Source organism: Mirounga leonina, unplaced genomic scaffold (genome assembly GCF_011800145.1).
Source record: "Mirounga leonina isolate KUSES-001 unplaced genomic scaffold, KU_Mleo_1.0 Mir_170, whole genome shotgun sequence".
In the NCBI taxonomy this organism is placed as follows: Eukaryota; Metazoa; Chordata; class Mammalia; order Carnivora; family Phocidae; genus Mirounga; species Mirounga leonina.
In genome coordinates this window covers 467,788-490,235 of record NW_023270433.1, presented here as the reverse complement: position 1 = coordinate 490,235, position 22,448 = coordinate 467,788, and the positions used below count along the sequence as shown (strand labels likewise).

Genomic DNA, 22,448 nt, shown 5'->3' with positions numbered 1-22,448 from the left:
CGGTGGCCCCGGCCAGCCTCGGCCCTCACGTCTGCCACACCTTCCCCGCTTGTACTTCTCCAAAATGCTTGTCCATATTGTACTGGGCTTGTTCCTGGATGGTGTTTTTCCCACTCTTGACCTCTGTCCCTCCACCATGCTTCTCTTCAGTGGTTATGGGGCAAGGAATGGAAACTTGTGAGCCAGACGTTAAGACCTCGAGCCTCCTGCTGGCAGACCTCTCAGGCCTTCTCCACCGCAGCTGTCCTGAAGGACGGTGTGGGCTGGACAGTCCTGCTGAAGCAGCCCCAGACCTGCAGCTACAGGGCCCCACTAGGTGAGGGAAAGCGAGGGGAAAGGGCATGGGACACAGTTTCCAGCTGGTCCTGGGATAAGGGTTGCAGACAGCACAGTAAACGTGCCCTCTAAGCGCACAGCGTGCAGGTAGCTGGGTCGTCTTGGGGAGAGCTAGCCTCCTGGCCTGCACGTTTAAGACAAAAGCCTACAGACAGAAATCCTGGCAGCACCAGGCAGCCTGCAGGCGTTAGGAGCAGGGGCGATACGTCATGGCTCAGGCACTGAGTGCACTAAAAACTCCCAGATAACACGACGTCGTACGTGAGAGCGTGTGGACAGGCATGTGGCATGTGCGTACCTACGAGCTTACCTATTCCCGCAGACACCGACCGCTCGGCTGCCTGCCCCAGCCCTGTGTGGGATGCCCTGGAAGCATCTGGAGGCTGCAGGGCTGTGTGCCCCTGGAGCTGGCATGCCCACCCCAGGAAGGGCCGCCTGCCTCCAGGATCCCAGCACCCAAGGCCTCAAGCCTCCTGGACTCTACCCACGCTGTCCACTGGTGGCCTCCCGTCCTGCCCAGCCCTTGGTGGCCTTGTTGTGCACATCTGGCGCCTGTTGCCCCATCCCTGGACCACTAGAGACCAGGAGCCACCTGGTAGCAGGCCCAGCTATGCCCAGCAGGAGCTTGCCACTGGGGGAGAAGCAGCACTGGGCCCAACTGGAAAAGGGTAGGCCAGCTGATCCCACGGTCACTTCCTGGCATCCTGCGGCAGCCATACTGCTGACCAGATGCGGAGAGCGGCCTGAGGGGTGGGTGGCCCTCTGCTTGGTGCCTGGGGGTCTCTGTTCTCACCTCCTGACCCTTCTCGACCCTCTTCCAGGAGCACACTCCTCTGCCCCCTGCGGCTATCTCAAGAACCTGCTTTTCTCCCTCCCCGCCGCTGCCAGACTCTCTCATGGAGCGTGCCCTTGGCAGGGGAGGTCTAGAGGCCCCACCCAGCCCTCTCTGTCCAGGCAGCCATGGCAGCAACGTTGGACCAGCAGGCCCCGAAGTTTCTGGGCCCAGGGAGGTAGTGGATGGTGCTGAGAGGAGAGCCAGGCGGTGGCCGCAGCGGAGGGTCAGGTTTAATGGTCACTCTAAGGGATATCGTACATCATTCAGAGCCCAGCACATGCCCTTGTTCCTCCCTTAGCTGAGCGCAGAGCCAGGTGTCCTCACACCCAGGCTCTGCGGAGGGGGGCCTGCCCCCGAGCCCCAGCTATGTACAAGAGCCAGCCCCACTGGGCCCCAGAGTCCACCGCTGCTCAGCGCCGCTGCGGGGTCCAGGCACCCACTACCGTGTGTGGCGGGGTTCCCACCCACCGGGGCCCAGCCCCGGCCTGCCCCTGCTGAACCCTTTGCACTGGGAGAGGGCTCCAGACCAAGCCTGGCAAAAGCTGAACTGCACCGCAGCATCAGGGGGCCGGGCGGCTGCTGGAGGACGGGGAGCGGCAGGGCCCCGCTCAACCCAGAGCCTCCTTTGAGAGAAGGGGAGGCGTGTCCCCTCCACGGCTGCCCAGACACCCCTGCTGGGCCGGTGCGGCTGAGGTCAGAGAAAGCAGGGGTGGCAAGAGGGCAAGCACAGACCATCAGGGCCTCGGCCAGGGCCGGAGCCAGGCCGGACAGCCGGGCAACACTGCCCCACAGACGGGCCGCCCTGGTGCTGGTGATCAAATGGGGCAGGGCTGGGGGGCTGGGGGCAGAGAAGATCCTGGACACACACTGGGCTGGGTTGTCTACACCGTAACTAGTAACATAGCACTTAACTATTCAACTAATAATGCTGCTTCCCTTTGAACTGTTTCGGGGCTGTGAAAATTGCACTTATTTCTAGGAACCTGCAGAGAGGAGCCGCCCCAGCACTGCAGCCCCTGGGCAGGGCCTAGGCCCCATCAGCGCCCGGCTGCCGAGCACCCCCTGGCCACGTGGGGTGAGGCTCGTCCCGGGCCGCAGGGGCTACGACCTCAGTGGCCTGGGGTGCGGTGAGGGCCAGACCCCCAGGAGGGAACCTGAGCAACATCTGAGGGTGCCCTGAAGCGGCCGTGAAGACTGGGACCCACGCGGTCCTGGGCCACACACAAGGGGCCCAGCCCCAGCCGCTGGTCCACGGAAGCAGCCGGGTGGCGGCCCTCAGAGAACATCCTCAAAGTCCAGCAGCTTCGAGTGCTGACGGCTTTTCCACAGGCGGTACAGCCGGAAGTCAAAGTAGGTCTCAATCATCTGCTTCCCTGGGGCACAAGAAGAAAGGCCAGGGTTCAGGCCTCACCCCCTGGACCCCACCCCTTAGGCTGGGAACCAGACTGGCAAGCTCACCTTGGGCCGACAACTCCAGCGGGGACTCAAAGGTGACCCTGTAAGGGGTCATGAGGGTCCTGAGGTTCTGGAACAGCTGAAAGGGCAGGGCGGGGCCGTGAGTTCAGGGCAAGGGAAGGGAGGGGTTGGGGGAGGAGGGAGGGGTGTAGCAGGAACCCCCCATCGTTGACTGGGCTCAAACACAGGGGGCTTCTGAGGGGTTGAAGGAAGAGAGGAGTGTAGAAAAATGAGACGCTGTCAACTCTTTTAGTGGGTCTGGGGTTTCCAGAAGCCTGGGGCAGGGTTTTGGGGTCCCTGTACCTTCTCCCCGTTGGGGTTCCCCAAAATGTAGCAGCCCATGATGTGGATGACGTTCGGCTCTGGGTTCACTTTGCTCATCAAGCGGCTCAAGCGCTTCCAGAAGCTGGTGGGGGGAGGGCTGGGTCACAGGTAGCCTCCAGCCCAGGCCCCCACGTGGGAGGAGGGGCAGGCCAGCGTCCAGGACCCGGCTCCAGAGACAGGAGCATCCTGGGGAGGGGCTGCAGGGATGGGGTGTGCAGACGGACGCTGCCTCTAACTCCCCTATCCAGCCTCCGCAGGCAGCCCTGCCTACTCACTGGATCATGTCCTCCTCCTTCTCCACTTTGGCAAAGGTGGCCACCTTGTTCTTGAGCAGGTACAGGTGTCCTGGGCCGCCCTGTCAGAAACTGTAGTTGGCCACGTGGGGCGTACACAGAGGGCGTCCATTCACTGCCCCCCATCACACAGACACGTGGTCGTTCGGAGGCCGCACATTCTCAATTGATACCCCCAACTCCACGCCCCCAGCAGGAAGGGGCTGAGCCCTACCTGGCAGAAAATCAGCATCTTCCAGATCTTGGCCCCCTTGTGGTAGATGTTCAGCTTTTTCTCTATTTCCTCTAGGGAGGGAGGAGTGTGAGCTGTCCCCTGGTGCCCCCCCACCCCCACCATGGCCTGTAGCTAAACCCCCACACCCAGGATCAGAAGACAGTGGGGCTGGAGGGCACATACCCAGAATGTCCTCAAAAGTCGCGTGCTCATGATCCTGAAACAGACACAGGCCACACTCTGGTCAGAGCCCCTCTCAGGCAGCAGCCCCACCCAGCACCGGGGGCTGGGGGAGAGACTCACATAGAGAATGGGGATGATGGACGGGTCGTCCCTGCGGATGATAGTCGGGATGTACTCAGCTTTGGGCACCTTGGAGGAGATGAGCTGCAGACAGCGCAGGGAGCTGCTCAGGGCCCAGCTGCCTTGGAGCCCATGGGCAGTGGGTGGCCCCGTGAGGCTGCCCCCCACTGCTGGGCAGCCTGTGATGGCCGCATCATCTCCAGGTAGAGCCAGTTGGGCTCCTGGAGGAAAAAGGACGCCGCCCCCGCCAGCCCAGAACCGGCTAGAACAGGAATAGTGTAAAGACACCCGACCTCACCATGACCTTGGGGGGCACAAAGCCCGCGGTGTCGCAGGCCACTGCCTCCAGCCCCTTCTCGGTCTCCCAGTCCAGATCCTCGAAGGCCTCACCCAGGGTGCAGTGTGAGCTCTGCAGGTCACTACCTGAGGGGCAGGATGGGTCACCAGGGCCGGGGGCCATCAGCGGCACCTCCAGTCCCAGCTGTTACCCGCAGACACGAGTGGTAGAAACCGCAGTAAAGACTCCCGGAAGGCCCTCCAGGCCAGCGAGAAGACCAGGGTGGGGGACAGCGACCAACAGAGGCCACCACCAGCCTGGCGAGACCGGCCGCTGCCCCCACCCCCACGCTGCTGCACTGTGGACGCCCGCACAATGCCAGGAGGGCCAGGCCAGCCGCGGCCCTGGAGCCAGCAGCAGGGCAGGGCAGCCCCCGGCCCCTCCGGTCTCCCGGAGCTGCGGCAGCAAACAGCACCCCGCCCACGAGGTGCCCCCACCTCACAGATGGGTAAACTGAGGCTCAGAGAGCAGAAGCGCAGAAGCCTAGCTGCCCGGGCAGGAGGCCCGCCCTGCGGAGCGCGGGAGCTGCGGGCCTAGCGGAGCCTCTTGGGGCAGGTGGGCCGGCCTGCGCCGGGCACCTACTGTCTCGGGAGTCGTGGGAAGTGTCGGCTTTCATGGGGGTGGGGTCGCTCCAGGACCGGCTGAAGCTCCGCTCGCGCCGCTCGGCGAACGCTGCAGTGAGAGCAAAGCGGCGTCAGCGGCTGGAGGGGGGGCGGGAGGGGCGGGGCCTGAGAGCGGACTCGGGGCCGCGGGCCCCACGGCGGGCTGGCCCCACGGCCGGGCTGGCCCCGGGCCGCGCTCGTGGCTGGGCGGGCGGAGGACGTCAGTCCGCGGCGCCGGGGCCGAGTCTGGCGCGCGGGGGCAGGGGCTGGGGACCGGCCGGGACGCGCAGGCCTAGCAGGGGTGCGGGCGGCGGAGTGAGCGTCCGGCCCAGAGGCGCGGCCCGTGCGGAGGGGCCGGGGCGGCGGGAGTCGGGGGCGGGGTTGTGGGTGGGGCCTGGAGCCCGGGGCGGAGCCTGAGGCAGGGGTTCCGTTGCAGGGATGGGGCGGGGCCGGAGTCCAGGGTTCCCGGCTCGGGCTGGGGTGGGGGTTTGGGAACGCGGGTCCTGCCGGCGCAGCTAGCAGCCGGCAAAGCCCCAGCCGGCCGAGAGCAGCGCCGCCCACCTGCCCACCCTCCTGCCCTGGGTCTTACTCTGGGCCTTCACCCTCCGGCTGCCGACCATGCGCAGGTGTTTGCGGAAGTTCCTGGGGAAGAAACACGGGGGCTGGTGAGGATCGCCAGAGTGGGTGGGCGGCGGACCGGTCCCCCATGCTCCCTGCTCCTGGCGCCACCGCCCCGCAGTCGCACCTGACGTTGCCTGAGGCTCTGCCTTCACCTCTTTAGGAAAGAAATGGCTCGCGCGCCCCTGCGCTCCCCCACTCGCTCCCCGCCCACTCAGGCGCAAGTCCCACCCAGTCCCTGTCATGCGGACACCTCTCCAGGGCTCCCCTTTGCTGCCAGGACAAAGGCACAGTGGTCAAGCCTTCTCTTGCCGTCGCCCCCATCGCAGGACCACTCCCTTGGTGACTTCCCCCGCCTTCAGGCCCCCACCTCCCCTGCGCACCCTTCCGTTCCCTCTGGGCCCAGGCACACTCTGAGCCCCACCAGCCCCCCTCTCCAAGTGGTCGAGGGCTCCCGCTGCCTGCGCTCGGGGACCAGGGCAGCACGACCGTCTGCGCCAGCCTCAGGTCGGTTTGGGGCCTGCAGACACTCCTGCCCCTGCTCTCATGTCCCTGGGCCACCTCAGAGACAGGTCTTCTTTACCCCCAAATGTGTGCCCTACCCGGGTCCAGGGTCCAAGATGGACAAGGTTTCCGGCCACATCTCTGAGGTGGGGCTTGGGGAGGATAAGCCTTGTTGCTGACCCCACAGCTCTGGGGTTCAAGGGGCAGGGAGAGACATGGGTGGGCTAGCTGGCTGGAGTCCCACTGTCAACGTACCCCCAAAACACAGGCCTAGGGGGCCCAGGTTCCATGACCTCTCCTGCCTGCTGCGTCCCCAGAGCAGGGCCAGGCCAGTGGTCGCCACCGCCCTTCCCCCATCAGGTCTGCCAGGGCCCAGTGGGTCCAGGCCAGACCAGCACAGACAAGAGACGGACCCTGGTGGCGAGTGGCTGGCAGGCCCTACCTCTGGATTACAGACGCGGAATCATTCTCCCGTTTCCGGCGCTTCCTCTCCGCGTAGCCCCTGAACACCCTGGGAAACCACCACGAGTCAGCACTGCCCTTGGCCGCAGGTAGGAGGGACCGAGACGTGGGGACAGAGTCGTGAGAACAGGGCCTGGAGGGGCATCCAGGGCGCCGGGCCAGGCAGAAGGCTCCTGGCCTGTCTCACCCTGTCCTCCGCCCTGCTTCTGGCAGGCCCTTGGCACTTGCAGGGGTGCAGCTCTCCCTCACACTCAAGGCCCAGGTCCCTGGCCTGCCCAAGCCTATCTGGGGGTAGGAGGGTCCCCCAGGGACAACCACCGTGCTCTTAAGCTCCAGGTCCCACAGGGTACTTACGAGATGCTGGAGGTACGGCGGGACGGGGCAGCGTGGGAAAGAAGACATAGTGAGCCACGACCCCGGCAGCCCCCTGAGTTCCCTGTTACTGCCCTTGTCATCGACTCCAGGGGCCCCTCACTCATACTCCGGGCACTAGCTCTGCTGTGGGAAGCCCACGAGAGGGCCGTGGCTGCGGAGGTCACGGGCTCATGCTACCAGGTGCTGTGACGTGGTCATTTCTGCCGGGTCTGGGCCTGGTGGCAAAGGTGGCAGCCCCCAGCCAGCCTGGGGGCAGTGCTGGGCTCCCCAGAGCAGCATCGGGGGGGGAGCTTCCTCAGTGTGGGGGGCACTGCAGCAAAGGGTGCCTCTCTGAAAGGAACTCCGTGTCCGAAAACCCAGGTACATGTCCCAGACAGGAAAGAGCCGGCCCCGCAGGGGACTCCTGAGGTGTGATCCCTCAAGGTGCACACAGGGTACAAATCCACTGCTGTCTGGGAGCTGAGATGAGGCAGTGGCCTAGGAGAACCACCCCCACTGGTGACCGCATCAGCTGCAGCCCTGGGCCGGGTCCCCAGAGGACCATCAAAGACAGGGGAGGGCCAGGAGAGCAGAGGGCAGGCAGGGCAGTGCGGAGGGAGGGGTGGTAAAGGGATGGGGTGTGGGAGGGGCAGTGGGAGGCTGGGGGAGGACAGTAGCCAGCCCTGCCTTCCCTGAGACTGATGTCACATCTGGCAGCCATGGTGGGACATGGGCGCGTGGGGCCGCTCGGAAACAGTCACGCAGGTGGGCCCAACAGGAGGGAGAGGGTCCAGCAGTACTTCCTGAGCACCAAGAAGAGCCCCTGGCCCAGGCCCCACGCCGTGGGCACATATCAGGTACACGACTCACGCTTGCATAGTTGTGGTTGCTGTCTGGAAACTGAAGAGGTTTTCCTTGGGGAACCAGGTTCGGATGGGGGTGTCATCTGCAAGACAAAAGTGGCAAGGGTGGCTTGGGGCTTCCTAAAGCCTTTACTTCCACCTGCCAGGGAAGGCGATGCTTCTGCCAAAGCCAGTGGAGGAAAAGCTCCAGGGTGCCCTAACCCTCTCCCAGGTGGGCGGACCCTGGCATGGGGCTCTAAGGTAGCATGTGCCTGCTCAGCTGTTCACGCCAAGACAACTCAGCAGCTTCGTGACAGTCGGTCTTTGCCCAGCTCTCCCTGGGGCTGCCTACAGTGGAAGAACAGTCCTTTGAAAGCACAGCCTGTGTCCAGGGGGCCCAGAGAAAGGATTCACTTTGTTTCTCTTTGAAGAGGAGGAACAGGGCAGGGGCAATGGCTGCAGCCTTTCCTGGGGGCTCTGGGGCCTTCTCTGCAGCCTGCACATTCCATTCCCTTGCACCGTTCCAGGAGGGTGAGGTGGAGGCCCTCCCCCAGCGTGGAGACTGTCTTGCCAAGGGCTGCCCCTTCTCAGGACCCCTACAGCTCCCAGATGGGGTGGATGGAAGTTTGCTCTACTTTCTCACCCTGACCCCTGCCCCAACCCCTAGGCTGTGTCCATCAGAGAAGCATGAGGTCATGGAGGTGAACTGCCCACACCCCCGGCCTGTGCCCTGATGCCTAGGCAGGTGGCGGACTGGGAAGCCCAGGAGGTATCCTGGGATGATGTGGGGGCTCGGCTAGTTAGCACTCTTGCTTTTCAGGATGTGACCTCAGAGCCAGGAGGCATGGGGCTGCTCAAGTGTCCTCTAGACACAGTAAGCCTCCAGGGCTCACCAGCCACTCACACAGCTCAGCAATCCTAGGAGGCACCCAATACCTGGCCAGGCCCCAGACAGCTTCCTGAGGTTACTGGGAACTTCATTTGTTGGGACCCAGGGCAGGGACTATTCCCCAGGACTCCCCAAAGGCAGCCCGATTTTCTAATTAAGCCACGTTTTCTGTGTGCTCAATCAAGACGCTCCTAATCCCCCTCCTCCAGGAAGTACTCCTTGATTGACTCGGTGCTGCGGGGCACCTACACACCCTCCACCTGTCCAAGCCTCATAGTGGTGGTTGCCAGCAAACCCCAGCATCAGCTCCCTGCCCCCGAGCCTGCCCTCACCAGACACACGATCAACACTGTACATCCTCTCCAGCTTCTTGCGGCGGCTCGTGGCCTCAGGCAGAGGTGGCTGGTCCAGCCCAAAGGCCCGAGGGGAGGGGCTGGGACCAGGGGCCAGCTGGGCGCATCCTGGACATTCCTTGGAGCCCTGGCGGCTGCCTGCCCAGCTCTGGCAGGGCCTGCTGACGTCCTCACGGCTGCCCCCCGGGCTGGCACGCAGGGGCTGGCTGTGGTGGTGGTGGGGGTGCCGTTCCCGCTGCCGCCGCCCCTTCACCACGGCCAGCTCAATGGCCTCGGCCTCTGGGCTGGGGAGCAGGGCCGGCTCCCCGGAGATGGTGTACACACGGGGCTGGGGGCCCTCACCGGCCGGCTTCCCGCCGACAGCCTCCTCTGAGAGGCTGCCCTCGTAGCGGCCATTGGAGACGAGGGAGAGGCGACGCTTGTTCTGGGGGGCTGGCTGCATCTCGGGGGACCCGTCGTGGCCAGAGTAGGCGTCAGCCAGCAGGTGGTCTGGGGGAGAGGCACCAGGTGAACTGCAGCCCTCTGGCCCTGCCCTCCCATTCTCCTGGTGCGGTGAGGGCAGAGGACACCCAGTGAGTGCCTGGCCTGGATGGGGGGACTGCAGCTGCCCTCCAGCCCCAGTGACCAAACGCTAAGCCCCCGCTGTCTTCGGAAAAGGTGTTTGCGAGCTGCGCACTCCGCTTAGACTAGGCTCCCACCCTCCTCCTACCCGGGCCCCAAGCCCTGGGTGTGTGTGCGTGGGGGTGACAGGCTACACTACCTGCGGGTGGTGGGGGACGGACGGGAATAAACAGGCCACCTCCCAGCCTGCCACTGCACCCGTGTGCCCAGTGCCAACTTCTCCCCTCCCCCCCACCAGCTGGCCCCAAGAGACAGCGGTGCCAACCCTGGGGGTGCCAGGAGGCCTGTTGCCATGCCAACGGCCCAGGCTGGGTGGGTGCCATGGTGATGAGTGACTCTGAGCTCCTCCTGGGGCTCTGGGCCAGGGAGGGCAGGGGGCGTGAGGAAGCCAGCCCAGCAGCTCACAGCCCACGGGCTGGGCCAGGCCTGGGGCAGGGGACGGCAGCCCTACGGCGTGGGGGTGGGGTGGGGCTGCGGACCCACCCTGTCCTGGCACCTCTTCGAATGCCCCTACCTGCACCGTTCCGATTCTCAGGGTGACTCTGGGACAGGTACTCGCCAAATGCTCGGGCTGCTCTGAAGGGTGGACAGCGGGGTGCGCTTTCAGTGCACCCAGGCCGCTCCGGACTCTCCCCGAAAGGGAGCCTGGGGTCCCCACCCCCACAGGCCTCCGGCACCAGCAAGGGGAGGGTCGGGGTCACTCACGGCAGACCGTGCCGTCCCACCCCCAGAAAACCCAGGGCCGGCAGGTCGCAGTTCAGGGGCCCTTGGGTCCCAGGGCAACGTGGCCGCGGCCCGGGTGGCTTTCTGTCCAGCCCCCGTCACTGCGTGTGGGGCGGGGGTCGTGAGGTCGGCATCTCGCCCACAGCTGTCTCCGGGAGGGGAGCCGCGCCGCGGCGGCGGGGCGAGTGGGGGAGGGAGGCGCGGCGAGAAGCCCCGCCACGGGGGAGGGGGCCGGGGGCGGGCGCGGAGCCCCGGCCGGCCCGCCGCACTCACCGCACTTTGGCCGCCACCGAGGACATGGCCTCGCTCCTCAGCGCCCTCCTCCGGGAGGCGGCGGCGCCCATGGTCGCGGCGGCGGCGGCGGCGCATCCCCCGGCCTCAGAGCGCGCCCCGCGCCCGCCGCCTCCGCCGGGGTAGCCACGCCGCGCCGGGGCTCCGGCTCGGGCCCGGGCCCCGCATGGCCGCGCTGGGCCGCCCGCGAGTCCCGCCGCACCGGGAGAGCGCGGCCGGGCCGGGGGCGGCGGCTCCGCCCACCGCGACGTCACGGGAGGGGCGGGGCCGGGCTCCGCCCACCGCGACGTCACGCCCGGAGGTGGCCGCCCGTGACGTCGGAGCCTGGCGGGGTCGTCCGGAGGGGACTGGGGCGGCGGTCCCGCCCACCGTGCAGGCGCTGGGGAGGGGGACGCCGAGGAACAGGCTGGCGGCCACTTGACTGCAAGGTCCTAGGCCCTCGGGTCAGGGGTCTCCCTGCCCCTTGGAGACCTGCAGGGGCTGCGGACCCCAAAGACGCAGGGCCGGAGTTGTCCCTCCTTCTATACGAAAGGGCTCCCTGGCGCTATTAACGATCCGAGACAGTGTGGGCGGCACGCGACCCAGGAGAGCAGCCCGTGTACTGCGGGGGAAGATGCCTGAGAGGTCAGCAGTGGGCTCCTTCTTGGTTCGGGGCACCCCAGCTCCATGCGGACCCTGGGTGTCCTGCCTGCCTGGTCAGTTGTTGCACCGGGTTGCCTGCGGCCCCCACATGGTGACTTCGGAGGACAGCAGGTGATGCCACACCCAGTCCGGACTCAGGGATGCGCCCCCACCCCCCAACCCCACGGTGGACCAGTGATGGGGGCCGCGGCTGCTCCCCGGCTCCGGTCAGGCCCATCGTGTTGCTCTCTGCCACAAGGACCTTGGCAAGGGACATGTCCACACACAGTCAGATCTACCTTTATTGACACATCAAGCAGGTGCACCAGGGGCTCCGACAGGTCTCCGAGGCCTCCGGGAGCCCCGCGGGGGCGGGCACAGCCCCTGGGACTGCCGTTGTGCACAGAGGGTGCCAGGACCGAGAGCCCCACCAGAAGCTGCCGGTGCAGACGGGCAGAGGCACCCAGCGCAGCTTGGGCTCCAGCACAAGAGAAGCTGGACTCAGTGGCTCACGGGCCCTAGGCCCCAGCCGGTCTTCCTGGCGGGCTGGGAAGAGCCCCAGGAGCTGCAGGAGCCAGGGTCTCTGAGGGAGGCCCACAGCAGATGCTGCTCTAGGGTGCATCTGAGTGGAGACCTCTACCCATCCTGGTCAGAGTGCTAGGGGTAGGAGTCCGGGGGCAGTCCTGGGAAGCCAGACTGGGGCTCCGATGCCGAAGTGAGGACTCGTCGTCCTGGAAGCAAACGGCACGTCATGGTGGGGCTGAGCCTGGAGGGCTGAGCCTGGGCCAGGCTGTGCCCTTCGCCCTACTGGCTCTGTGCTGCAGGGCAGCAGAGGGAGGGAGCGGCTGGCCTGCTTGGAGCCCTCAGCGCTGACTCAGCCCAGGGGCACAGGCAGGTCCGGGCAGCTCACCGAGTCCGAGCCCACGTGGGCCGGGGCGCTCTGGAAGTCAGCATACGCATCCCTTGGGCCGTCTGGCAGTTCCTCCTCATACTCGGTCTGGTAGTCAGACTCGTCTGGACGGAGGGGAGGGCTGTGTTGGTCCCCTCCTGAGGGCAGGGGCCATGCCACGGTGGGCATCAGGCCCCAGGGCTGCTAGAGGGAGCCCGGCGGCCAGGGCGGCTTGTTGGGCGTGCCAAGGGTTAGAGGGAGACGCTGCCAACAGCACCCTCAGCTATGCAGGTGTGTGTCCTGAGCACCCAACTCACCGTCCACCGTGGCTACCTTGGCGGGTTCAATGCGTGACACAATCTCGGCAAGGTCAGTGAAGGAGGCGTTGGGGCAGGTGAGGACCTGGAGGGCCGAGATGGAAGAGACATGTGGCCAAGGCCACAGCTCCTCTGGTCCCCAGACCACAGCCCTTGGCTGCCTGGCCAGGCCCCCAGCGCCTCTCTGCAACCCCCTGTGGTCCTAGCCTGCTGAGGTGCCCAGACCCCTGGAGCTGGGGCAGGGCGTGGAAGATGAGCAGAGGCCAGAACAGGCCCCCACCCTTGCCTACCACGAGCAGCAGAGAGCCAAAGTGGGGAAAAAAGAGGGGGTGCCGGGGCAGAGGCCAAGAGATAGCTACCACAGGGCCGCACCCCTGCCCTTGTCTCCTGGCCCCTGGGGGAGTACCAGAGGCCTGAGCAGCTTGGGGGGCGGGGTGCCAGAGTACTGCCTGCGGGGAGCCCTGCACCTCTCAGGCCCCCTGCGGCAGGCAGAGGACGGTCTCAGGAGGGAGGGAGGGAGGGAGGAGGGGCGCTAGCTCGGGCACTCACATCACATGCCTTCTTGCTTGTCCCCTGTCGGTCCTGCAGCATCTTTTCCAGCACACCACTCCGACCCCAGATGTCAAACACTGTCCGCCCATGCTGGTACCCCACTTCCTGCACACACACCAGGAACCCCGGGACCAGGTGTCAGGAGGCCCCACTTCCGAGCTCAGAAGTGAGGGCAGGCACTGCCCTGCAGGCCCTCCACACCCCAGCTGCACTCACGCAAATCTCGTTGAACTTGCCGAAGTCCAGAGTGCCGTAGCTATCGATGGGGGGGCGCAGGTACTCACAGTACTCACTGTTCTTCACCATCTCCAGCTGCCGGACGCAGCATACATAGGCCAGGCGTGTCTGGATCTCCGCCATGTTCAACACCTGGGGCCGTCGAAGCATCTGAGCGAGGCTCTGCGGGCCCCCCACGGCTCCAGGGACCCCGTATGGGCACAGCTGCCTGCGTCTCACACCCTGGCCCCTTCCCTCCCCTCTCCCAAGGGGAGACACATCTCTGCTAGGCCTGGGAGGAGGGCAGGTGCCCAGCCAGGGATCCTGGAGATGGAGCCTGGCGGGTGGTGGGCCTGTCCCCTTTCCCTAGAGCTGGTCCATGCAGGATCCCTGGCAAGGACAGTGAGCTAGTGACTGCAGCCCTGTTGGCCTTGGAGCCCGGAACGGGCTACAACCCTCCTCTGCCCACAGAGGCATTGTGCTGCACCATGTTGCCCATCTTGGGGACAGAAGCCACAGAGGAGCACCTGGCCGCCTGGGCACTGTGCAGAGTTATGCCCCCACCTTGACTTTTGAGGCCAAGGGGTTCCAGCGCTTCCAGAGCAGCCACCACCCAGACAGGGCGTCGCCGTAGTTGGTGAGGTCCGTCTCGTCCTGGCTGCCCACGTCAATGGCAATCACCACCTTTGCCCCCATAGACCTGGCCACATCCGCTGGGGAGAAGACAGCCTTGGTCACCACCCAGGACAGGCATGCAGAGCCCCAGGTGGGAGCAGGGCTGGGGGCGGGGCAGGGATAGAGCCTGCAAGGGCCAGAGGGTCTCCTGTCCAGTGTCACTCCTGGGCCTGTAGAGGGGCAGCCTAATGCACAGAACTGTCCAACAGGTGACAGGTGTGCCCGAGGGAGGAGCCTCGCCCACAACAACCCCGGCACTTTCTGGCTGTTAGTTCCAACTGTGGGCACAGATGGGACGTAATTGCTCTCAGCTCCTCTGCTTGGCCCTTGTTCTGAGTGCTGCTGAGCTGACAAACAGGGCCATATGCTGGGAGCACACGATGCCCAAGTGTGTGTGCACAAGGGCATGTGTCTGCATGTGCCTGTGCGTGTTCTCTGGGCTCCACGAGCACACTCTGAGGACAACAAGAGTGGAGGTGGGTGCGGTACCTGGCAGGTTGTTGATGTAGCCCCCGTCCATCAGCAGGTGTCCGTCTTTGGGGTCGCAGAGGGGAGGCATGTAGCCTGACAGAGACATGCTGGCACGCACGTACCTCCACAGGGAGCCTGGGAGAGAGTTGGGGGGTGTGGGGGGGCGGTTGTCACCAGAACCTGCCAAGGGGCAGGAGGGAAGCCTTTTGCTGCTCACAGTGGGTTCCTGCCCTGGCCCCTTGGCTCAGAGCCCTGCCCGCGTGGGCTCCTGAAGTCTGCACGTCTGGACAGACAGACACACCTCCTGTTCTTCCTCCTTCACAAGGGAGGCTCTCTCCACAGAGGGAGCGTGGGGAGGGCCAGAGGCCCAGGGGAGGCCCGGCTGGTTCTGCAGTCCCCCCACATTCTGCTGTGAGCCCCACCATCCCACTCACCTCCAAAGAGACACACGCACTCAGCTCACAAACCACTTTGCCCTGGAACAGGGCCCTCAGCTGCCACCCATGTACTGGCCTTCTCACGGTCCCCAGCCCAGCAGTCTCCCACCAACTGCTGATCTGAGCCCACAAAACACATGCCCTGCATGTGCCCTTCACCCCGCGCCCCCCAGCCTGAGCGTGCCCTTCGCCCCGTGTCCCCCCAGCCTGAGCGTGCCCTTCGCCCCCCACATCCCCCAGGCGTGAGTGTGCCCTTCGCCCTACTCCTCTCTGCTCTCAGTTCACATTGTTATCTGCACCTTTCTGTGTCCAGTTTGGGCTTCTGGGTGCTTCCAGACTCTTGGTTCTGTCCCTACCCGTTTCCTTCACGCTCGCGGCAGGATCCTCTCTGGATTCAGACCTCCCTGAGCTCCTTGCCTCCTTCGGGTCATCTCGGTGCTTCCTCTGGCTCATGGAGCTTCCAGGTTCTCTGCCTGCCTGTCCCCCGACCCCGAGCTGGTCCTTCAGTACCCTTCCCGAGTCACGCTGCCCCAAGCGGGGGTGGGGTGGGGGGCGCTGTGCCCTGTGCACGTCTGAGCCCGTATCAAGGGGAACCCAAGGAGGAGGTGCTCACCATCCGTGTGGACCCGCATTGCGGAGGCCGTGATGTCTGTGGTGATGGTGAAGTAGGGGATCCACAGGTCCTGTAAGGGGACAGCAGGACTCAGAAGGGCCATCCTCCCCACTGCCAGCCCTCGACCCTGCAGGCCTGGAGGCTCGAGGGGATGAGGGAGGTCCCTGTTTGGGGGGGCACCTCAATCTGCCGGTCCTTGAAGACGCTACAGATGCTGCTGTTAAGGCCGGCCCCCGAGAACATGGATGTGATAGGGTAGGTCAGGTCCAGCACAGTCTTCACCATCGATGTCATGTCCTGAGTGGGAAGGGCACACATGAGACCCGGGCAGAGGATGATCCCATGGGAATCAGCCAGGAACCCAAGTCTGGGAAGGGAGCAGGGACAGAGCACACACATGTGCTTCCTATGAACACAACAAGGGTGTCTGGGAAGCATCCTGAAGGGTCTCTGTGGGGAGCGGATGCCAGGGCGTGAGCAGGAGGGTGGGGAGGTCCTATGAGGGTGCCCGCTGATGCTGGCTCTCACTCAGGACAAAGCTCAGTCAACACCGGTAGGTGAGTGGTCAAGATAGCTCCCTGCTGAGGTCCCCAGCATGCTTGGGATTGACCCCCATGTTCTACCACGGCAGACACTCCATCAGGGCCCGGGAAGGAGTGGCCCTGTTGAGGGCCCTTTCTGCCAAAGCCCCCCAACCCTCTCCCTCTGGAGGGACTGAGGCCCATCCTTCCTCAGTGAAGACGGGGACCAGGAGCAGGATTCATGACCTTGGCCTTGCCCCAAGAATGCCCGGGTTCAAGGCTGCCTGACTTCCTGAGGGAGAAGGAAAGATCCTCCCTGCCTCTGTGCAGATAGAAGCTGAGATGGAAAAGCGCAGAGCACAGGCCATACAGGAGGTGGGCCCCCAGTGGAGGGTGAGTTGCCCCTCAGCGTGCTCACACTGAGATGAACAGAATGAAGACCCCGCCTTGGGACAGGCAGAGAGAACAAGTGCGCTGCTGGGTCAGGGACTCAGGACAGGGTGGCCCCCAGGGTCCTCCACGGTTAGCAAGGCCCTCACTCCCGAAGACACCCCTGTCTAGCACCAGAGTCTGCAGAGCCAAGCCTGGCGACCCCCACAACCACCACCTCCCTCAGCATGGCAGGAGGCCAAAGGCTACCCAGGAAAGGCAGGGAAAGAGGACAGCCTGGACAGGACCCACCCCACCATGCCTGGCAGAGTGGCCTCCCAGCAGACTCCCATGACCCAACGCACACTGAGGACAATGAGGGCATCAGGCCCAACGTTCCGTGGCCATTCCCACACCTGCATCAGACCAGCAGAGATGGGGAAGGGAAATGTCTGCCTGGCCTGTGACCGGAACCTCAGTTGAACTACAGGTAACTAACTTTTCTTCCAATGGCGCTGACCTCCCCATGGTGTCCTCAGTCACCTTTATAAATTAAGACCAGGCACCAACCAGAGCCCATCCCCCAACACTGATGTCCTTACTTGCTCTGTGCTCCTCATTCCCCCCCACCCCCACCCCACAAACCCTGCTCTGAGTCCAGAGCCCTGCAGAGCCGCGAGCAGGGGCCAAAGGTCCCAATGTCCTCCTGCTCCCGCAGCACCCCAGGGACCTGGTGCAAAGCTCCAGGGAGGGCAGAGGCCCCTCACCTCAGCCCACTGCTTGGCCCGGATCCGTATCTGGCTGTAGTTCCGCTCCTCGGAGTACAGGGCCCCCATGAAGGCCCCGATGGACGTCCCTCCAACCATGTCCACAGGGATGCCATACTCCGTCAGGGCCCGGATGATGCCGACCTGGGCACAGCCTCTACACCAAGCAGGAGCACAGAGCAGGAGTAAGCACGGTCGCCAGGGACAGGAACCTGCCGTGCGTCGGCAAAAGGCGCCAGAGATGGTCCTCCCAAGCCACCCCTCCTCCTCAGTGCCTGCCTCTTGCGTAAGTCACAGAAAACGGGATGCGAAGCTGAACAGGCTTTGCACAGACTCGGGAGGGTGGAAGACACACAGAAGGGGGTCCTGATAAACGCCCTGATGGCAACACTGCAGGGGGTGGGGGGGACATGGACGAGCCCCCACGGGGACAGGAGAGCCCGTGTCCGACGGAAGCCACCGCCCTGAGCCTCAAACCACCGCTACTATTTCTCATCTGTGATGCCCACGAAGTCTCCAGTCCCAGAGAAGAGGCTGTGTGACCACAGCCAGGAGGAGACAAGCCAGAGAGGCGGAACCAGGCAACAGGGGCACAACACAGGCTGCCAGTGACCACGCCCAGCAAGTCCCAGGGCCCAGAAGGGGTAAGCAGCCTGCAGGCCTGCTGGGTGAATGAGGAAGCAAAGCGCCGCACGCGCGTTCGAGGGACGTGGCTTGGCTGGGAAGGAATGGAATTCTGACACAGGCTGTTGAGTGGACGAACGTGAGCGCCTTCCGCTGCGTGAAAGAAGCCAGACCCAGAAGGACAAGGACTCCCTCACTTGAGGGAGCTGGAGGGGTCAAGCCCACAGACACAGACAGTGGAGAACAGGGGCCGGGGGTGGGGGGTGGGGGCAGAGGTTCAGTTTGGGCAGATGCAACGTTCTGGTGATGAACAGTGATGTTTGCACAACACCACGAATGCGCTTAATGCTACCGAATTTTACAGTTGAAAATATTTAAAATGGGGGTGCCTGGGTGGCTCAGTTGGTTAAGCAACTGCCTTCAGCTCAGGTCATGATCCTGGAGTCCCAGGATCGAGTCCCACATCGGGCTCCCTGCTCAGTGGGGAGTCTGCTTCTCCTTCTGACCCTCTCCCCTCTCATGCTCTCTCTCACTCTCTCTCTCTCAAATAAATAAAATCTTTGAAAAAAAAATATTTAAAATGGTAAATTTTATGGCATGCATATTTTAACACTACTAAAAAAGTATTTAGTATCACCACAAAAAAACTGAATACTCAGGTATAAGCCTAAAAACAATTTCCAGAAATTAAAGACAAGATTGGTATTTGGCACAGAGCTGAGAAACTGTAAGACAGGGCCAAACGGCAACTTTAGAAGTGGAGATACGGTGTCTGACGCGAAGAGTGCAATCGGCGGGTTAGGCAGCAGGCCAGGCACACTGAAGAGAACCCCCTGAACACAGGGCAGAAGAAGATGCTCACTGAGTCACAGGACACCCCAGGATGGCAGCCATGGAGACCGCTCCCTGGAACAGACGTCCAAGAACCTAGAGGACGCATGGGATCCGGCAGAGGAGCCCAGAAAGAGAAGAAGGGGATGGGGCAGAGGCAGGACCTGGACAGACAGACAGTGGTCTGGACGGAACTGACCGTCAACTTCAAGCCTCAGATTAAGGGAGCATCATGAACTCCAAGCATCAATCAAAAGAAAGCCATTCCCACATTGCTGGGGACCCGAGCCAGAAAGAAACCCAAGCAGCCTGAGAGCAGAAGGCACGCTGCGTCCACGGGAGCAGCGCAGGAGGGCCGGCCCCTCTGTCCTCTGAGGTCACGACACATCTACCACCCACAACTTAGGACAAAAAGAGAGTTTAAATCAAACAAGTTAAATTGCGGAAATAACACAGATAAGAGCAGAAATTAAGGAACCAGAAGACAAACACACAAGAAAGAGGACCGACTCGGAGGGAGGGGGTGTCGGGAGTGAGAAAGGGCACATCTGCACACACTCCAGTTAGAACAGTGAGAAGTAAGTGTGAACCTCATGCGTAAGTAGGAAAAATTCAGATAAAATGGACACGTTCCTAGAACAACATAACTTGCCAAACCTGACATGAGAAAATCTGAATCGTACTATAACCATCAACATAACTGAGCCTTTAATTTTTAAATCTTCACAAAGAAAACTGTACGTCCAGATGGTTTTACTAGTGAACGCTACTGAACATATAAGGAAGAGTAACACAGATCTTACATAAAAATTTCAGAAAATAGGAAAAGAAGAAGCACTTCCCAACTCAATTTTTTTTTTTTTTAAGATTTTATTTATTTGACAGAGAGAGACACAGCGAGAGGAGGAACACAAGCAGGGGGAGTGGGAGAGGGAGAAGCAGGCTTCCCGCCGAGCAGGGAGCCCGATGCAGGGCTCGATCCCTGGACCCTGGGATCATGACCTGAGCCGAAGGCAGACGCTTAACCACTGAGCCACCAGGCGCCCCTTCCCAACTCAATTTTGAGGCCAGCGAACAAACCTACATGCGTTTCAAGAAATGACAAGCGCACTCAGATTCAAAGGGAGCCCAGCAATACACAAACAGGACAACACACCGTGGGCAAATGAGTCTATCCCCAGAATACAGTGTTAGTTTTTATTTAAAAATCAGTGTAATTCACCACCTTAACAGACACACAAAAACCATTCATGATGCACCCTCAGCTAGCTAAGCATAGAGGGGCACCTCCTCGATCTGACAGAGGCTGCAAACACCTGCCGCCAAGATCACACTCCATGACAGAGGCAAACGCCGTCCCTCCCATGGCAACAAGGCAAGAAAAAGAAGAAACAAAAGACGTAAATGTATTTTGGGAAGAAAAAGAAAAACTGCCTTTATTCCCAAAAAAAGTAACTTGTACTTAGGAAATGCAAAAAAAAAGCCTATAAAAAAGTCACTAGAGTAAGAGGACTGAGCAGGGTCGTGGGACACAGCATCCAGGAACAAACGCCGACTGTATTTCCACGTACTGGCAACGACACTTTGAAACTGAAATTTAGAAGATGACATTTACGAGAGGAAAAAAACCTTGTAAGATACTTAGCTGATTCTAAAAAATTTATATTGAAGTGCAAAGCACCGAGAGCAGCCAAAGACAATTTTGAAAAAAGCAAAAACAAAACGGAAGGGTGTGCAGTGCCTGAAGCCAAGCTCTACCACGAGGCGGCCAGGACAGTGCGGTGGTGCCCAGACACGGTCACACCTGGAGCCACGCGGGTGACACGGCGACCTCAGGGGAAGGAAAGTCTTCAGCCAGAGGTGTGGCTACAAAACAGTCTCAAGAAACATCAGGTGGGTCACAGACCTGAATGTGCACAGAGCTTCCAGAAGAAGACAGAATACCTTTGTGACCTTGGGACAGGCAAGGGCGCTCAGAACACCAGAAGCAATAACCATGAAAACGGAAAATCACACTTCATCGAACTTAAAAACTGTTCCTCAAAGAAATACCGTTGAGAAAATGAAAAGTCAAAGACTGAGAGACAAAATTAGCAATAAATATATCTGGCAAAAGACTTGTGTTCAGACTATATAAATAATCCCTCTGAATCAACAATAAAAGACAAACCACCAGTTAAACATGAGCGAGGAACGTGAATGCTACGAAACAAAGAGACTCAAGTGGCAGGGAAGCACATGACATCAACAGGCCCCAGGGAGAGGACCCCCTGCACACGCATTACAGCAATTCAGAATCCTGATAATACCAAGGGTTGGCAAAAACGTGGGAGCCTGAACATCAGACATCGTTGGCGGGGGGCACAGAGTGTAAAACGAGCCCCACCAGCAGGTACTTTCCCGAGAGGAAATAACAGCACACACAGATCTGTGCAAAGGACAGTCACAGCCATTTTCCCCATAATAGCTCAAGTGGCCAGGAGCAGGGTAAGCAGAGTGCGGCAGACGGCGGGACGCACTCCCCAGGACTGCTGATGTGGCCTAGCGCACGCGGACCGCCTCACTCGGAGGGCTGAGCGGCCAGACGCGAGCCCGCAAGGAGCAGAGCAAGGCAAGCGAGCGAGACACCTGCAAGAATATTCTCAGAGAAAGTCAGCATTACACTTGAGGAACAAAGAGAGAAAACCGTGGAAAAAGCATTCAGACATTAGAAATATTTTTTAAAGGTTTTTTTTTTTTTAAAGACTTCATTTGTCAGAGAGAGAGCACAAGCAGGGGCAGCAGGCAGAGGGAGAAGCAGACTCCCCTCTGAGCAGGGAGCCCCACGTGGGATTCGGTCCCAGGACCCCAGGATCCTGACCTGAGCCAAAGGCAGACGCTTAACCGACTGAGCCACCCAGGCGCCCCAGACATTAGAAATATTTTAGCAGAAGATCTATTTGAGAAAAATCACCTGGAAAGCAGAACAAAGAGAGATGGAAAACAAGGGAGAAGAAAGACAGGAGAGCTTGGGGGCCCATCTCGGATGGCTGACTGAGCGTCAGAAGCTCTAGGAACAGAGGACAGAGCCCAGGGTGGGGGAACATCATAGAACATTCCCCAGGGCTGAAGCTCATGATTTCCAAATTTGGAAGGGCCCCTGGAGCCCACCCAGTGTAGTGGATGGATGGACTGCTCCCAAGGCACATGGCCAAGTCCCTGCAGGCACAGGAACTAAGAAACCCTCCCACAGCTTTCAGAGGGAAAACAGGCCCCACTGGGCGTCCCAACAGGGACTCTGGAAGCTCAAAAGACAACGGCAGCAGCATCCCTTAGAAATTCTCAGGGAAAATTACTTCCAGCTTGGATTCCACACCCAAATCATCACTGAGGACATTTTCTGCTATGCAGCCTTTTAAAACTTTTACTTCCCAAGGGGCACCTGGGTGGCTCAGTCGTTGAGCGTCTGCCTTCGGCTCAGGTCATGATCCCAGGGTCCTGGGATCGAGCCCCACATCAGGTTCCCTGCTCTGCAGGAAGCCTGCTTCTCCCTCTCCCACTTCCCCCTGTGTTCCCTCTCTCGCTGTGTCTCTCTCTCTGTCAAATAAATAAAATCTTAAAACAAAAACGAAAACAAAAACTTTTACTTCCCAAACATCTTCTTTTAAGGAAATGTATACAGCAGGAACGCTACCCAAATCAGGAATGTGTCAGGAAAGAGGGAGGTGTGGAATCCAGAAAAGGAGCTGAACTTGGGAGGGACAAAGGCAGGTCCCAGGATGACAGTGAAGGGAGACTCCAAGACTGAGTCCCAGCAGCCAGACTGGGAAGCAACCAGCAGAGCCCAGGGGTGGTGGGAAGCCTGAGCGGGGGGTGTGTGGCTCCCACTCATGGTGAAGCAGAAGCTGCCCGGGATGGCGGCAAGCACAGACAGGAGGCGGACGCTCCAGGGGCGGTCTGGGCACTAATCCGTGACACCCAGGAAACAGCAAATGGCAGCTGCGAGGAAGGACACACAGCCACACGTGTGCAATGAGCCATGTTGTCCGAGGAAGAGACAGGGGGACAACCAGTGGGGCCAGTGTGGGAAGCATACTGGGACGTGAGTGGTGAGGAGGGAGATGGACTGAGAGACAGAAGACAGGGGATGGATGGATGGGCGGACAGACGGACGACAGACGATAGGCAGATGAAGGATGGATGGACAGAT

The 22,448-nt window shown here is 61.5% G+C and overlaps 2 protein-coding genes across 9 annotated transcripts in view; both read right to left on the bottom strand.

Moving 5' to 3' along the window:
- Window positions 1-1,377: 1,377 nt before the first annotated feature.
- Window positions 1,378-10,602, bottom strand: NSMF (NMDA receptor synaptonuclear signaling and neuronal migration factor). Of its 6 annotated transcripts, none has more exons than XM_035015356.1 (15): window positions 10,339-10,602; window positions 9,857-9,918; window positions 8,701-9,210; window positions 7,508-7,583; window positions 6,264-6,356; window positions 5,289-5,341; window positions 4,680-4,769; window positions 4,059-4,183; window positions 3,761-3,844; window positions 3,641-3,674; window positions 3,458-3,528; window positions 3,226-3,305; window positions 2,930-3,032; window positions 2,630-2,705; window positions 1,378-2,544 (listed from the first exon to the last, which is right to left on the bottom strand). In XM_035015356.1, exons 1-15 carry the CDS (start codon window positions 10,407-10,409, stop codon window positions 2,447-2,449), a joined length of 1,626 nt encoding a protein of 541 aa, XP_034871247.1. In that variant the 5' UTR covers window positions 10,410-10,602; the 3' UTR covers window positions 1,378-2,446. The 6 variants fall into 6 exon arrangements, with proteins under 6 accessions (XP_034871247.1, XP_034871248.1, XP_034871249.1 ...); XM_035015357.1 differs by having other exon boundaries at window positions 6,264-6,332; XM_035015358.1 differs by lacking the exon at window positions 4,680-4,769.
- Window positions 10,603-11,253: 651 nt separating this feature from the next.
- Window positions 11,254-22,448, bottom strand: part of PNPLA7 (patatin like phospholipase domain containing 7) — a 64,516-nt gene continuing 53,321 nt past the window's right edge. For all 3 annotated transcript variants that reach the window (XM_035015353.1, XM_035015352.1, XM_035015354.1), the window contains exons 27-36: window positions 16,805-16,961; window positions 15,328-15,444; window positions 15,148-15,217; window positions 14,116-14,232; window positions 13,516-13,664; window positions 12,952-13,104; window positions 12,733-12,840; window positions 12,184-12,268; window positions 11,888-11,991; window positions 11,254-11,708 (exon numbers count right to left, since the gene is read on the bottom strand). In XM_035015353.1, the coding sequence (XP_034871244.1) occupies window positions 11,589-11,708; window positions 11,888-11,991; window positions 12,184-12,268; window positions 12,733-12,840; window positions 12,952-13,104; window positions 13,516-13,664; window positions 14,116-14,232; window positions 15,148-15,217; window positions 15,328-15,444; window positions 16,805-16,961 (1,180 nt within the window). In that variant the 3' untranslated portion in view covers window positions 11,254-11,588. The remainder of the gene's footprint in view (window positions 11,709-11,887; window positions 11,992-12,183; window positions 12,269-12,732; window positions 12,841-12,951; window positions 13,105-13,515; window positions 13,665-14,115; window positions 14,233-15,147; window positions 15,218-15,327; window positions 15,445-16,804; window positions 16,962-22,448) is intronic.

Bases quoted from the DNA above. Each gene is read 5' to 3' on its own strand.
- NSMF (XM_035015356.1), bottom strand. From the start codon at position 10,409: ATGGGCGCCGCCGCCTCCCGGAGGAGGGCGCTGAGGAGCGAGGCCATG. The intron at 5,342-6,263 runs GTAGGGCCTGCC...TTTCTTCCCCAG, and splicing joins TCCGCGTCTGTAATCCAGAG to GAACTTCCGCAAACACCTGC. The intron at 3,033-3,225 runs GTGAGTAGGCAG...TCCCCCCACCAG, and splicing joins AAGGAGGAGGACATGATCCA to CTTCTGGAAGCGCTTGAGCC.